At 39.5% G+C, this 13,559-nt stretch overlaps 1 protein-coding gene across 1 annotated transcript in view; it reads left to right on the plus strand.

Annotated features, from left to right (window-relative positions):
* Positions 1-13,559, plus strand: part of ptprub (protein tyrosine phosphatase receptor type Ub) — a 128,350-nt gene that overhangs the window by 51,596 nt on the left and 63,195 nt on the right. The window contains exon 3 of the mRNA XM_068760308.1: positions 6,696-6,967. Coding sequence (XP_068616409.1) covers positions 6,696-6,967 — 272 coding nt within the window. The remainder of the gene's footprint in view (positions 1-6,695; positions 6,968-13,559) is intronic.

Consider the following 13,559-nt stretch of genomic DNA (forward strand, 5'->3'; position numbering starts at 1 on the left):
AAAAATGTCTTCTTGGACCAAAGGTTTCACTTCCAGTCCATCCATGTCTTACGGCATAGCTTTAAGAGGCTCTTATGAACGTTAACAGTCCAGAATGCATTAACAGACAAATCTGCAATTATGATGTTCATTTGCATTTCTGGTGGTTAAAGCTGCACTCATCTCATTTAATGAGTTACTAATTTCAGTCATATGTTTTAGATTTGTGGATGATTTAATTTTGTGTGGGGGTGTGGGGCGGTTGGCTGTGCTGCAACAGACAGCACCTCTGCCTCTCTGGCTGTGGTTTGGATCGGCTGCTGGGGAGAAATATACAGGAAATTATCTTTTGCTAATCCTGACGGACTGTTCTTTGGCTTCAACTTAAACATAAGAGCATCTGCTTTCATTATGTCCTCATTAAGTGTTGCCTATGGTTTTCAATACTTAAATATAGTGATGACACTTTCAGTACATCCACATACACATTTGCAAATTCAGAGGGTTGGATGGTACGTAGACATTTTATTACATAATTGTACCTTTACATGTAGACTTACATGAACTTAGACATAATAGTTCTTCCTTTGGAAGGCTTTGTGTACTTCATAGCATCCTTCTGTTTGAGGATTGCACATATCGTCGATGTACTCCGCTCATACTGGCGTGCCAAATCCCTTACGGACATCACAGTCACACTGATCGATAATTTCATGCTTCATCTCCATCATCACCAGGCATCTTTTCTTCTCACTGCCATCCTTACCATTCGCTTTCTTTGTACCCATCTCTTATAAAGAATATTCACAGATAGAGCCAAAATCACGTAAATAATTGAAACACAACACGGGAGACGCGCAATAGAAGAGTACGAGGTGTAGTAGTGGTAGAAGGTGGTGAATACCTGAACCGAACGAGTGATGCGATTAGCGCCAGCATCTGGAAGTTCCCCGTGTCTCAAATTTATCCTTGTGCCTCAAAGCTAAATTTTGCTCATATGTCAAAGCATTCGTATGTCGAGGTATTACTGTATTTAATTATCTGGCAGATGTAAACTGACAACAATAAACTGCTTAATGGCTGCATATGCGGCATTGTGAGGGGAGGCATTTTGGGCAAACCTCAAAATAATGTGTATATAATGGTAATTGGCAATTATCATTTACACAGTTGTGTATACCTGTTTGACATCTCTTTCCTCTGTTCAGCTATGGAACTGATGAATTAAGCCTTTTTGAAGTGAACAAAAAATACTGAGACATAAATCTCCATCCATCCATCCATCCTTCCATCCTTCCTTCCTTGAGCATCTTTTTCTCATTTCTCGCATGTACAATCCTGTGTCTTTGTCCTGGCAAATCTGGCAGTAGATCCCAAACTGTCTGGCGGACAACTTCAAAGGTCAGCACCAGCAGACATTTGAGAAATTAAACCTTCTCCCTCTCCCTCTCCCTCCCTGGAACGAAGACAACAACACTTGCTGACCTGGTCTTATCTTTTTCAAAGGCTTGAAGGCACTACTTCAACAGTAGCACTGCTTGTATTTCATTTATTTTCTGCTTGAACATCAGTCTTCAGCTGGCCCTCTACTCCATCCCTCTCAATTTCTAGCCCATATTCTCCAGACTGTCCCTGGAGGCATGTGTAATGGTCTACTGGCCCTCTACTTGAGGTGATAAAGACCTGCAGAGAAACCAGCCACAGCTCTTACTTTGAGTGAGAGGATAAGACAAAGTTAAGAGCAAAAAGTCAAGTTGAGTTTTTAAAAGTATAGACAAAAAGTAAAAGTGCCAAAAAAATAAATAAACATTCCCCATGGTGACAAACTAGTTCAATACTTCCACCTGCCACCAATTGGTATTTTTGGACTTTGAAATTAGGGCTTTGGAAAGCAATGAAAAAAGTAAAATAAACACACAGGGTAGAGGCTGACTGGATGAAAAACAATCAGTTCATATAATGAATGCTGGTCTTTAAAAAAAAAAAAGCATTTACATGCACATGACAGAGAATGTGTTGTTTTAAATTGATCTCTGGTCAGTGAGACAACTGAATGTGAAGCTGGATTGACCAACAGTTTATAATAAAAAATAAAAAATGCCAGTGCTCACAAGGCACTGCTTTGAATAGTTTGAATTTGTGGGAGACTATAGCTGCTTGATGGATGGCAGGAGTGATAATGAAACATGATATGAAAGTAAGAACGGGAGAATGATAGAAGTGGTGCTGTGAGTGATAGAATGAGCCAGGGATGAAAATGAGATTAGCTTCCCTACTTGAGGTGATGTGTCAGCCTTGTGAATGGAAAACCTCACAGTCCTTCATGCACTGATGCAAAGCTGATTTCCTGTTCTATTGATCCAGCTGCGAAGGAGAAGCCTCAAATCCAATCGTCATGTGTTCCCTTTCTCCGCATGTCTAACATGAGCAAATGTGAAAAAATATGATTAAAGTCAGAAATATATCATTAAATTAATACTGTTAGTGAATGTAAAGGTGAAAATTAAAATTAATGAGGGGTTTGAGTTGGTTATGTGTGTCACATGTTATATTTGACCTGTCCACACCCATCATCCTCTTGATCAAAGCCTCTTCCTGCTTATGTTTTTTTTTTATATCTCTCTGCTTGGCTCAAATGATCATTAAGGTCAAAGCACAACCTTGTGATGTACTTTATGCAATGATGGGTAATAAACATACAGACATCTGGTGATATGACATTTATGTTTATGATCACAGTTTCTACTGCTGAAAGCTCTCACCACTTTGTGAATTTCACCACATAATGAGACAATTTCCCATTTGTGAGCCAGAATCTCAGAATGAGACCAAACATGCAGGGAACGGCACTAATATGCTTTTGAGGCCAGTGGCCAAGGATGCACTCTTCCCTCAGTTCAGTATTATTATTTTTCTCTTTACTTATTTATATGTGCCGCAGATCATTGTGGACTGAATCAAATAAATAGGGGCAGATCAGACCCTCTGAGATTTTATCTAAAACAACCTTTTCATTCCAGAATGAGTAGAGATCTAGGCTCATGTGCGGAGACCAGGTCAGGGTTGAAACTAACATCGATTATACAGCAAGAACCATCAAGGATCCCATTAAATTAATCTGATTCAATCAGAATCTGACCTTGGATGACAGAGAAATCGTTTTGCTGAATACAGAGAAAGGCATGGGGGGGGGGGGGGCATTTCTTTAACCTTGGGCTTCGTGTTATTTCCCATGTCAAAGACTCTGGTCTTATTTGCACATTTCTTGTCTGTGTTTTCCGCCATGATTATGACATTACCTGAAGAATCAGCGCTGCACAACCCAAACAGCTCATTTCAATATCAACCCTTCCTCCTTCCGCTTTGACTTACCACAGATAGTGTCCCCTACAGCCTGTGACCAGGTTGTTGTCCAACAGAGCTGAGTATGAATTATGATGTGCTGGATCCGTCCTAATCTTGTTATGGATGTCCTTTTGCCCTTGGGAGGGGCATCAGTGGACGGGTGGAACTTTATCAGATTTTACAGTGCTTTAGTGTATAATTCATAATGTGCTACCTTGTGTGGGGACATGTATGGTAGCACATAACAATTCTACCTGATTCTTTTTATTTATTTTAAAGAATAAATGACCTCTTGGAAACAAGACATTTATTGAAATATACATGAAAAAAAAAAGAACAAATAGAAATCAGTCAGATTATTTCAGTGACAAAAAATTAAGAGAGAAGATTAACATAACATAAACATATTTATGTAGCTGTGATACAGATACATTATAAAGATGTGATTTATTATTTAAAGGCAGGAAACTAGGAGAGCTATTATATAAAAATGAGTCTAAAAATATACATATCAGAATATGGTCTGGTATGTCGTTAAAAACCGGTGCCGTGTCGTATAGTTCCTTGATGCTTTTGATTGTATTTACCACCACATCGGTTTAAATTACGGTATACACATAATTAATTTCATCCTTTATTTTGATATGTGTTTGATATCTGCAGGTCTCTATCACAAGTAGAGGACCAGGAGACCGTTACACATGCCTCCAGGGACAGTGTTTTAGAAGTTAATATTTAAAGGCTTAGCTCAGCTTTAGTCCACTTAATCCATTTCAGTAATAGAAAATAATCTTCAAATATAACATTTGAGGAACAATGTGAATATTCCAATTACAACAACTAATTCAAAAAGGAGGCGCTCTTTAGAATAGTATTATTTCATATTAGTATTATTTCATTCAATAATGCAATCTGCTATTTCTTAAAGGTTAATTTAACAGAAAGTAAAAGTGCCACTGATTAGGTGGCGTAAATGACTTCAGGCAGAAGGAAAAAGAACTTCAGGAACTTTTCTTCTTGACAATCTTATAAAGGCTTAAGTGCAAATGGCAGAGTGCAGATTACACAGTATAGGCCCACAGTGGTGCAGTTGATGATAATAAAAGCTGACAACTTCCAGTTGAGTACTTTTCAGATAAGTCCAAGTATTTCAGTATCTGGGGAGCACCATCTGTGCGGGTAAGGCAGTGATAGTCATTCTGCGGTTCTTCACCTCCAGAGCTTCTTCTCAATTTGCTATTCATTGTGTTACTATCTCAAGTTTATGGTAAAAATCGCACCGCATGGTTCATATTTACTAGTCATTGTCACATATTCAATCTAAATGGTTCTGGTTTGAGCCTAACGTGTTTGGATATTGGTTTTATATCAGTAAAATCAGACAAATGTCCATTTCATCTAACAAAATCATGGATTATTTTTCTACAGTATTTTGGAGTACATTGTCTTGTCATATTATATATTTTTTTCATTACTTTGTAGTTTACATATATTTATTCAACACTTTTTCATTCCCAAAATGCAGAGATTGTCTGAAGAATCATGCTGGTGGCTCTGGAGCAGGGACCCGCGCCCTAAGACACGCGTGTCATGGCTGGCCCTTTGCTGTGACAGCGTGGGGTGTAGGACATCGAGTGTGCGGCTGCATTTTGAGGCTAAACACAAAACAACTTTAGTGATGAGGCTGATAAAACGGAGCGCGAGCAAACAGAGCAGCACCCTCAAGACGTTCTGTCCTGTTAAAAACCAGAGGGTAGTAGAATTACTTTTTCACGCGTCTTCTCGTCACATTATAGTAACTTGCAAAGTCAACATAAATGTATTAATGTCTATATATAAAATAAAGGTGCACACATGCAGGATATAACAAGCAGTGAGGACAGTGCTGCTGCAGCACATCAGCTCTTTGCTTATTTTACGAGTCCCCCGTGGGCCTCGAGGGAGCAGGAGGGAGGGATTCTTAAAGATCTAATTAGGCAATGCAAAATGAGGGGGCTGAGATCCCCAACCCAGGATGGGACCTAAATCAGGGGCTGTTGACAGAGGGCTGTAGGGCAATGAGGCTTGGTGGTAAAGGCCACGTGCTTGCCGTCAGATATTGACCGTCCTTATATCTCTAGGGTTCTCCATTTAACTCCCTTTTAACTCAGGATAAAGGTATCTGAATCTCCATCATCCTCATCTAATGAAGCAGAACATCGGCTTGTGATTTTCGCAGTTTTGTGCTTCCCCAGAAAACAGTGAGGTGTGTAATTTGTGATCCTTTGTCAATGATGATTCCAAATATAGAGGCGGGGCCGCGTCGGCGGTAAAGATTTCTTGGTCTGGTGGTTCGATATTTGCATGCTATTACATCAAGTTGAGAATAAATGTCTTCAGGACACCTGGCGCCAAGGCTGTGACTGTCTGGTCTCAGAGGATCATTTCTGACTGAGAACAGAAAGACCTTGGAGTACAAAGACAACAGGCTTGATTATGTGAGTACACAGGAAGGTCTCCAACATTGTTGTGCTAATCACGTTAGCGGTCACAGACTCAAGGCAGGACAGATGCTTGGCAAAGGGCAATAGGGTTATGTTATCCTGATTAGAGTAGGCTTTGGGGGATTTTGAGAACCTCGTTTCCTACCTTAGCCATCACTTTGGAGAGGAGAAAAGAGCCATCAATTTGACTTTTTTGTCCCATTCCTCACACGTTCTTGTGATTCTCTGCAGTATTCACACAAACTAGTGTCTTAGCCAGCAACACTTGTGTCTTTCTGTTCAACAGGGTGTATTATTTTTCTTGTTATCAACCACCTACACACAGAGGAGTAAGTTGCAGAAGATGTTTTCTTCTTCTCACTAATTCACCCTTTTAAAGTGGTTAATGTGTGGATTTTCTTTTTCGACATGATTGCTCATTAACTCAAATCTCACAGTAACTAATATACAACCCCCCCCTCCCCCCGCCCCAGGTATCAGAAAGCATCTGACAGAAATGTTGACATTAGTAAGATTTTGAAAATTATTTTTCTGAATAACCTGCAAATACCATAAATAAATACCATAAAAATGTAACTAAAAGAAAGAGTGAGATGTTTTAAACTGCCTGTGGAGACAGAGCTCGCTGCAGCACCGCTGTCACATGGTTTTACATTTACATCTCTTTTAAATGATCAAGCACTGCAGACGTTTTAATCTAAGAAATGACTGACAGATATGGTGACTTGTTTTCAAAAGCAATCACCCTGGTTACTCTGACAAATGGAAACGTGTTTGCTCTGTTCATGTTTGATATACAGACAAGGAAACATGTATGCGAATGTTTACAGATGGCAGGCTATAAAACTGACAATAGTATAGCTGAATCTTTTTTTCTGCTTCGTCCAGGGTCCTACATGTTGGTGAACTCCTCTCAACATGCCGTGGGTCATCGAGCTCAGCTGCTGCTGCAGACACTGAGTGAGAATGACACACACTGCATCCAGTTCAGCTACTTCCTGTACAGTCGTGATGGCCACAGTCCAGGAGCCCTGCGGGCTTACGTGAGAGTCAATGGCGGTCCACTTGGGGATCCAGTGTGGAACACATCGGGATCTCATGCCAAGCAGTGGCACCAGGTTGAGCTGGCTGTCAGCACCTTCTGGCCTAATGAATACCAGGTACAAATTGTCTCATTCTGGCTTCTGAGTAATTTATTATACTTGCATGTGATGATGTGACCGATGTACAGTGTCTTTAAAACTGATCGGACTTGCAGTGATTTTGATTTCAGCAGGTGCAAATGAATAGAGGTTATCTTCTAACTGTTCGATAAAGACATTCTTATCCAACATCTCAAACAGTTTTGCTGCACAGTGGAGTTCTGGTGATCACCGCTTACTTTAGCCTTGAGCTGAATTGGGTGTTAATTACAACATTTGAATTTAATCAGCATTGATTCCCGAGTGAATGCAGCTAATGTTTGTGTTGGAGGGCCACAACTAGGCCTCTTCTGGCCATGTCTGATTGATATTCTACCCACTGAGGCCTTTGTAAGAATTTGCATGGAATACCAATACTTACAGCACATGAACATTGACTACCATTTGTATGAGGCTTATGCATCTATTAATCTAAGTTATTTTGTCTTTAAACTGCTGTCAAAGCTGTCAACAAAGAAATTTAGTTAAGTATTGTATATTTTATCAAGAACTGGCAACCCCCTGATTTAATTAAATTCCATTTGGCCATGCAGGATTTGACCTTCACTATGTAAATAATAGCCCTCCGTACAATCGGGGCCCATATACATGGTGACACTGTCCAATCAACCTGAACAAAGTGTAAACTGTTCGGTTAACAGTTCGCATCCAGAACTCCTCTGGTCGAGGTGTGAAGGTATAAATGTCTTATGAAGCTGGCTTGAAGAAACTTTAACATAGGTTAGCATAAAGACTGTGAACATGGGATAACACATATTTAACCTGGCTCTGCCCAAGTTAAAAAAACACACATTGTTTTTCTTTAGCAATCTCATTAATAAACATGTGGTTTCCCCCATTTAAGATTAAGAGACAGTGACGCCCTGGGTGGTCGCTGTCACCGTGATGTTGTCAGGCAGCCATATTGGTATGGATTGAAGACGCCCGATGCAAACTGTTAATTAGTGAGATTTTGAGGCGTTAGCAGGCTCCCTAGTGACTATTCCGCATCAGATGTTGAGGAAACATCTTGGCTGTCACCTCATTGATATATGCTTAGAATGAGAGCATGGACATGAGCCTAGGCAAAAAGAACTTGCAGGGTTTTCTTTTTTCATGAATTGCATGTTACATGTTACAGATACTAGTGGCTGTATCATGTCATCGCGGGTGAATGAATCAGTATAAGAGTTCAGCTAATGAGGGCAGTCCATGATTTTCATTGTAAGACTTTATTTTCATAGCACCCTTACTTAATTTACCAAACAGCTGCTGCTCTCATGCTGAATGTTTAACAATGAACGAGCTGAAACTGGTTGAGTGCTTTCCTGAAGAGCTCTTGGATGCATTGAGCGCAGAGCTGTGATATCTCTGTTATGGCACTAACCATTATCCTGCCCCATCATCACATAGGCAGACAAAGTCATGAAATCTTGAATACAAAAATAACATGTTCTGTCCTATTTTCTCTTTCTATGTCAAGTACTATCTGCCTGTGTATGTATCGGCACTGTTCCCTTCATCCTTCATTTTTTTCCCTCCATTAAAGTTATGCTCTATCTTGTAACACAGACCTGCAAATATCTCATGAAACATTGAGGGCTTATTGGTGAGTCAGAATTTCAGAATTGTGCTGTGGCTTCCAATGAGAGGCTCCTGTCAGGAGAGGGATATTTTTAATGGGCTTATGGGGAGGAGGAGGATGAGGAGGAGATGATGCCGAAGACAGGCCAGACAGTACAGGAGAGGGAGATGGGCCAAACACTTAAATTAGTATCGACAGCGCTGCCTTTTAATGGAACAGCTTAAACTGCTAATGGCCTAACTTTAATCTTATGAGGGGGAAACATAGGGTTCAGATTTATTGGATTAAATGTCATCACCAGGTATTGGCATTATTGGAGGAAACAAATCTAGCTGCACTGTATAAGAAATCTTATTTCACATTTTATATTACCTTAGCTTGGCTTGTGATGCTTGTCGCTGTCAGAAATAACAAAACAATCCACCCGTCAATGTCATTTAGATCACACTTTACATAGCTAATCTTTTAGCAGTCAACAGCCTCGTCACTGTGGAATGACACAGGGCCTTATGTTGCAAACACCGATCTCAGAGAAGACAGAAAAATGTAAGGCGGAAGCATAGCAATGAATGTTCTTCAATGCTTGCTACCCTTTGTTAACCGGCGCAATGAAAACGTTAAAATGAGAGCAATTGGAGTCTCTTATGTCTCAGCCAGCATCGACACAGTTCTCTTGAAGTTCACTTGAGACTAGCTCTAAGTTTCCGAGGCTTGTGTGCTAAAAGGTTTGTGTTCTATTGGCTCCAGAGCAAGTCGAATTCAGTCAGTTTAGTCAGTCTCCGAGTAACAAGTCCCAGGAGAAGAACTTTCAGAAACCTTTTGTTTTCTGCATAATTTGGAATTTCATGTCATGCAAACAATAAACCCTGGATTATAAAGGACATCAAGGCCATTCTGACTAAGAAGGGTGCGTTTAAGAATGGCAACATGAAGGAAAGTATAAAAGGTAGTGAAAATAAACCTCAAGCATGTGAGATGACTTCTGAAGAATCTCCACTCCAGCAAGGCTACAAACCTGAATGGTGTCCACTCCAGGGTGGACACCATTCCACCAAGCAGCAGGAGTGATGAGGACAATGCAGGACTGCAGTGGGGACCTTTGTCATATAGCGTGATCTGAACCATCTACAACTCAATGTGGCAAAGACAAAGGAGCTCGAGGTTGAGAAGGAGGGCAAAGGTGCCAATGGCTCCTGTTTCCACCAAGGTAATTCCTGTGGACATTGCAGAGGAGTACAATTATCTGGGGCTGTACCTTGACAATAAATTGGAATGCTCACAGATCATCAAGGCAGTCTACAAGAAGGGCAAAAGTAGTCTTGACTTCCCTGAGGTCCTTTAACATCTGTCGGATGATGCTGTGGATGTCATTAAAGTCTGGGGTGGCCTGGGCAATCTTCATTACTGTTGTTTACTGGGGCAGCAGAAAGCAAATGTGAATATACTCTAAATGATATTAGTTTCACATTTAATGGTGCTATTGCTATTTGCATCTTTCCAATGTCTGTGTGGATTGTGATTAAAAACACAAAAAGTAGGCGTCTGCGATAATCACCAAAACTGAGAAAATCAACATGCTGAAAAACGAAATCATCCAAACTCTATTTGTTCACCTGCCTGATGATTTGGAAAATAGATTCTTGATTACTTACAACTTCATTCTTTTTTAAAGTCTCGGTGCAGGGTTTTCACTCTTGTTCTTATGTCCTTGTTGCCATTTGTTGTGTTAAAATTAACAAGTTTAGAAATGTCCACTAATTAATCACTCTAAGGTTGCCTTTTAGATTCATATCAGATTTGGCAGACACACATCACTTCCTCCTATCACAGCTGTAAAGCTGTGATTTAGAATTCAATGGATTTTGTAGTGGAAATTGAAGAGATCACCTTGAGATGTTTCCATTTAAGATATGTGTGTCTGGTATACCTTGTATATTTATCTCTGTCTGTTACTGTGAAAAGTGTTTGCAGTACCTGTAGAACCTGATATCAAATATGAAAAATGTTATACAGCCTGCCAAGAGCAAGAGACATGTCCCCGTCTGCTCCTTACCATCCAGAATTTTTTTCAATACCTTTTCTTCTTTCAAATGTCAAATTGTTTCAGATTTGCTTTACCTGTCTTGCATTATTTTTATGTTTATATTGTGTAAATTATTCATTCCTGTTGCTTTAAGGGTTAGGGTTGCTTTCTGTTAAGCCCCCCCAGAAAAAAGAAAAAAACATTTTGTGCCCCCCACCCTCCGAAACGACAATAAATAGTAGAATTTATCTATAAAATTATTACAAGTACACCTCTGTATAACATTGCATTTCCATTAATATTAAGGAAAACTAAAGTGACGGCAGCACTTTAGCAACTAGAGAGAAATAGATCCACTTACAACAAATAATAACTTTATTAATATTGTTTTTTTAATCCGAACCAGAAAAGATTTGTGCATCATTTTGCCTTAAATTCAAGAAAATGAAACCTTTATGTAAACAGTAAAAACAATTTCAAACAACTAATTTCATTTTATACTTAAAAATAAACTTAAATAAATTAAATAATAATAAATTGATCAGGAGGACAATATATAAAACATTTTAATGTACAAAACAAAAATGAATGAAACTAATTGTGCTGATTTGATTGCTCGGTGCAAAAACCATGGCAGAGCAGCTAATACTCCCTTCGTACACATAATTACACTTATACTATATGTTAAAGTCCCACTGCCACCTACTGTAGCGGATGTACAATTACACTTTATTCTAGTACGGCAATGAAAAAGCAAATGGTAGTTTCGCTGTGCATATTCCCTGGGGTCACACGCACCCCCATGGCATTTCACCACCCCTTAATCACTGCCTTAAAGATAGGTTGTAGTGTTTCTACATTACTACATTATTCACTTGTCATATCAAAAGTGCACAAAGACCCTATCTTTTCAGTCTAATTGCCTCATACCAGCGGGGGTTCACTTATGTTTAAAAATAAAAATGCCACTTGATTTTCATCAACAAAAGATTGGTCTCCTATGTATTGTTCAATGGATGGTGAGTGCAGCTCTATTTCCTGTGCTGTGCCGGGAGAAGCGGGCCCATCTCGTCCGATCTGTCAGGAAGGTGGTGCATCGTCGTACGTGACAGGAACCAAAAGCTCTCCTGAGAGCCTGTAGGGGCCCTAACGTGTAAATCAGTCAGTGTTATTACCAGAGTATTGCGTATAAACACAAAAAACATATATCCGCTATGTGGTTCAGCTTGACATCTGAATTTGCATTTTTTTGAGTCTGCATTTTCACTGGCAAAAGAATATCTGGTATATGGTACTTATTTTTTAGTGGCTGTTTTGTTGTAGTAGCAAGTGAGCTGGGCACATCTTAAAATGTCACATGAAATCATGCGGAACACTGTTTGGCTGTTTGACGCTAAGCATGTCACTTTAGCGAAGGCAAGTTTTTCAATTGTAGCTGATCATTGAGGAGACACAGATGTTAAACAGCTGATGAGAGGATTGGGAGAGGCGTGTGTCCCATTGAAGACTGCGCTGTGACAGCTTTCCACAGCATCCCATCTACCCTGAGGAGCTGTACAATCATCCCGCAATAGAAAAATCAAGTTGAGTCTAGAAGAACCAGCGCTACGCAGTAGCACGCAGCTTACTTGAGTTACTTCAAGATAGCTGAAACTCAGGATGGGAACATGGAATATGGTCGTCGGATATAAGCCCCTATTCCTCATAGAATGAGAGACTATGAAGGCCTTTCGTATTGCTCATCGTGTTGTGTCAGCATGATGCTGATACATTGATTGGAGCCACCTTCTTCCTCGACCCTGGGATATAACATTTAACCTAAAACAGATACATGGAAGCCATTTGAAAGATCTCGGCTGTATATTTGGTGTTATGTTTACCCTTCTGTTCATGCATTGTTCAAATATAGGCATATTTTAATATTTATGTTCTGGATTCAAATCCAAATCCGGACCTAATACAAAATAACGGTGGAACAACATCACTCATTTGTGTTGGGTATTTTTTATTTCCAGTCTGGTATTATTTTTTATTATATTGACTCCATGCTACTGCAAAAGTCTCATAAGCTTTAAAAATTGATTACAAATCTGGATGTGCTTCTAAATTTGGCCCATAATCCATGCAAACAAGTGAAAATACACATCAACACGTGCAATCTCATAACCTAATACAGCTCCCAGTGGCATGAGGTAAAAATGTCATTGCCATGTTTCATAGCTCTGTGTTCCCCCACTGCAGATGGCTGAAGGTTCTGCCGAGAGATGCAGCAAAAGGCTTCAGTGAAATACTGTAATGAATGAATGGAGATTCCTAACACAAGTATTCACAGACACAGACTGTTATCCTTTGCCATTTTCTGCCTGAACAGATTTACTTGAGCATGTAACCTTTTGTCTGTGAATATTTAAAGAGTTATATATCTGTGACTGTGTTTAATGGTGAGTGAAAGCCCTCTGTGTCTAATGGTGTTTCCTGACTGGAGTGGAAAAGGTAAAAGCTGGTTTATAGAATAAAATAAATCGTCTCTTGATTTGTATACATTACAAATGCTTCTAAAAGCCAATATCACAGGGTAATTTAATATGTTCTCCTAATGTGCATTTTATATCAGCCATAAATCACTGTGTCACATTTTTGTTTTGTTTTTTATTAGAAAGCGCTTCCTGCATTTTTATCATTTGGAAACAAAGCAGCCATTAATTACAGCAAAGTTCCGGCTTATAGAAAGTTTCATAGGGAAATTGGCTCTCATTTAAACATTTAATTTCTCCTAAATAACCTCTTTTCCTAATGGCCTAGATAACGAAGGATTATCCAGTAATCAATATCTTCCAATCAGACTTATGAGAGCTTTATTGTCTCTTGCTTGTACACTATTAAGCCTAATCAGCGTTGGCTGATGCCGACGCTTACTTATGGATCGCCTTTTGTAATTTTTCACAGCTAATTCAGGACAAAAT

The sequence above is a fragment of the Brachionichthys hirsutus genome, chromosome 3 (assembly GCF_040956055.1).
Source record: "Brachionichthys hirsutus isolate HB-005 chromosome 3, CSIRO-AGI_Bhir_v1, whole genome shotgun sequence".
In the NCBI taxonomy this organism is placed as follows: Eukaryota; Metazoa; Chordata; class Actinopteri; order Lophiiformes; family Brachionichthyidae; genus Brachionichthys; species Brachionichthys hirsutus.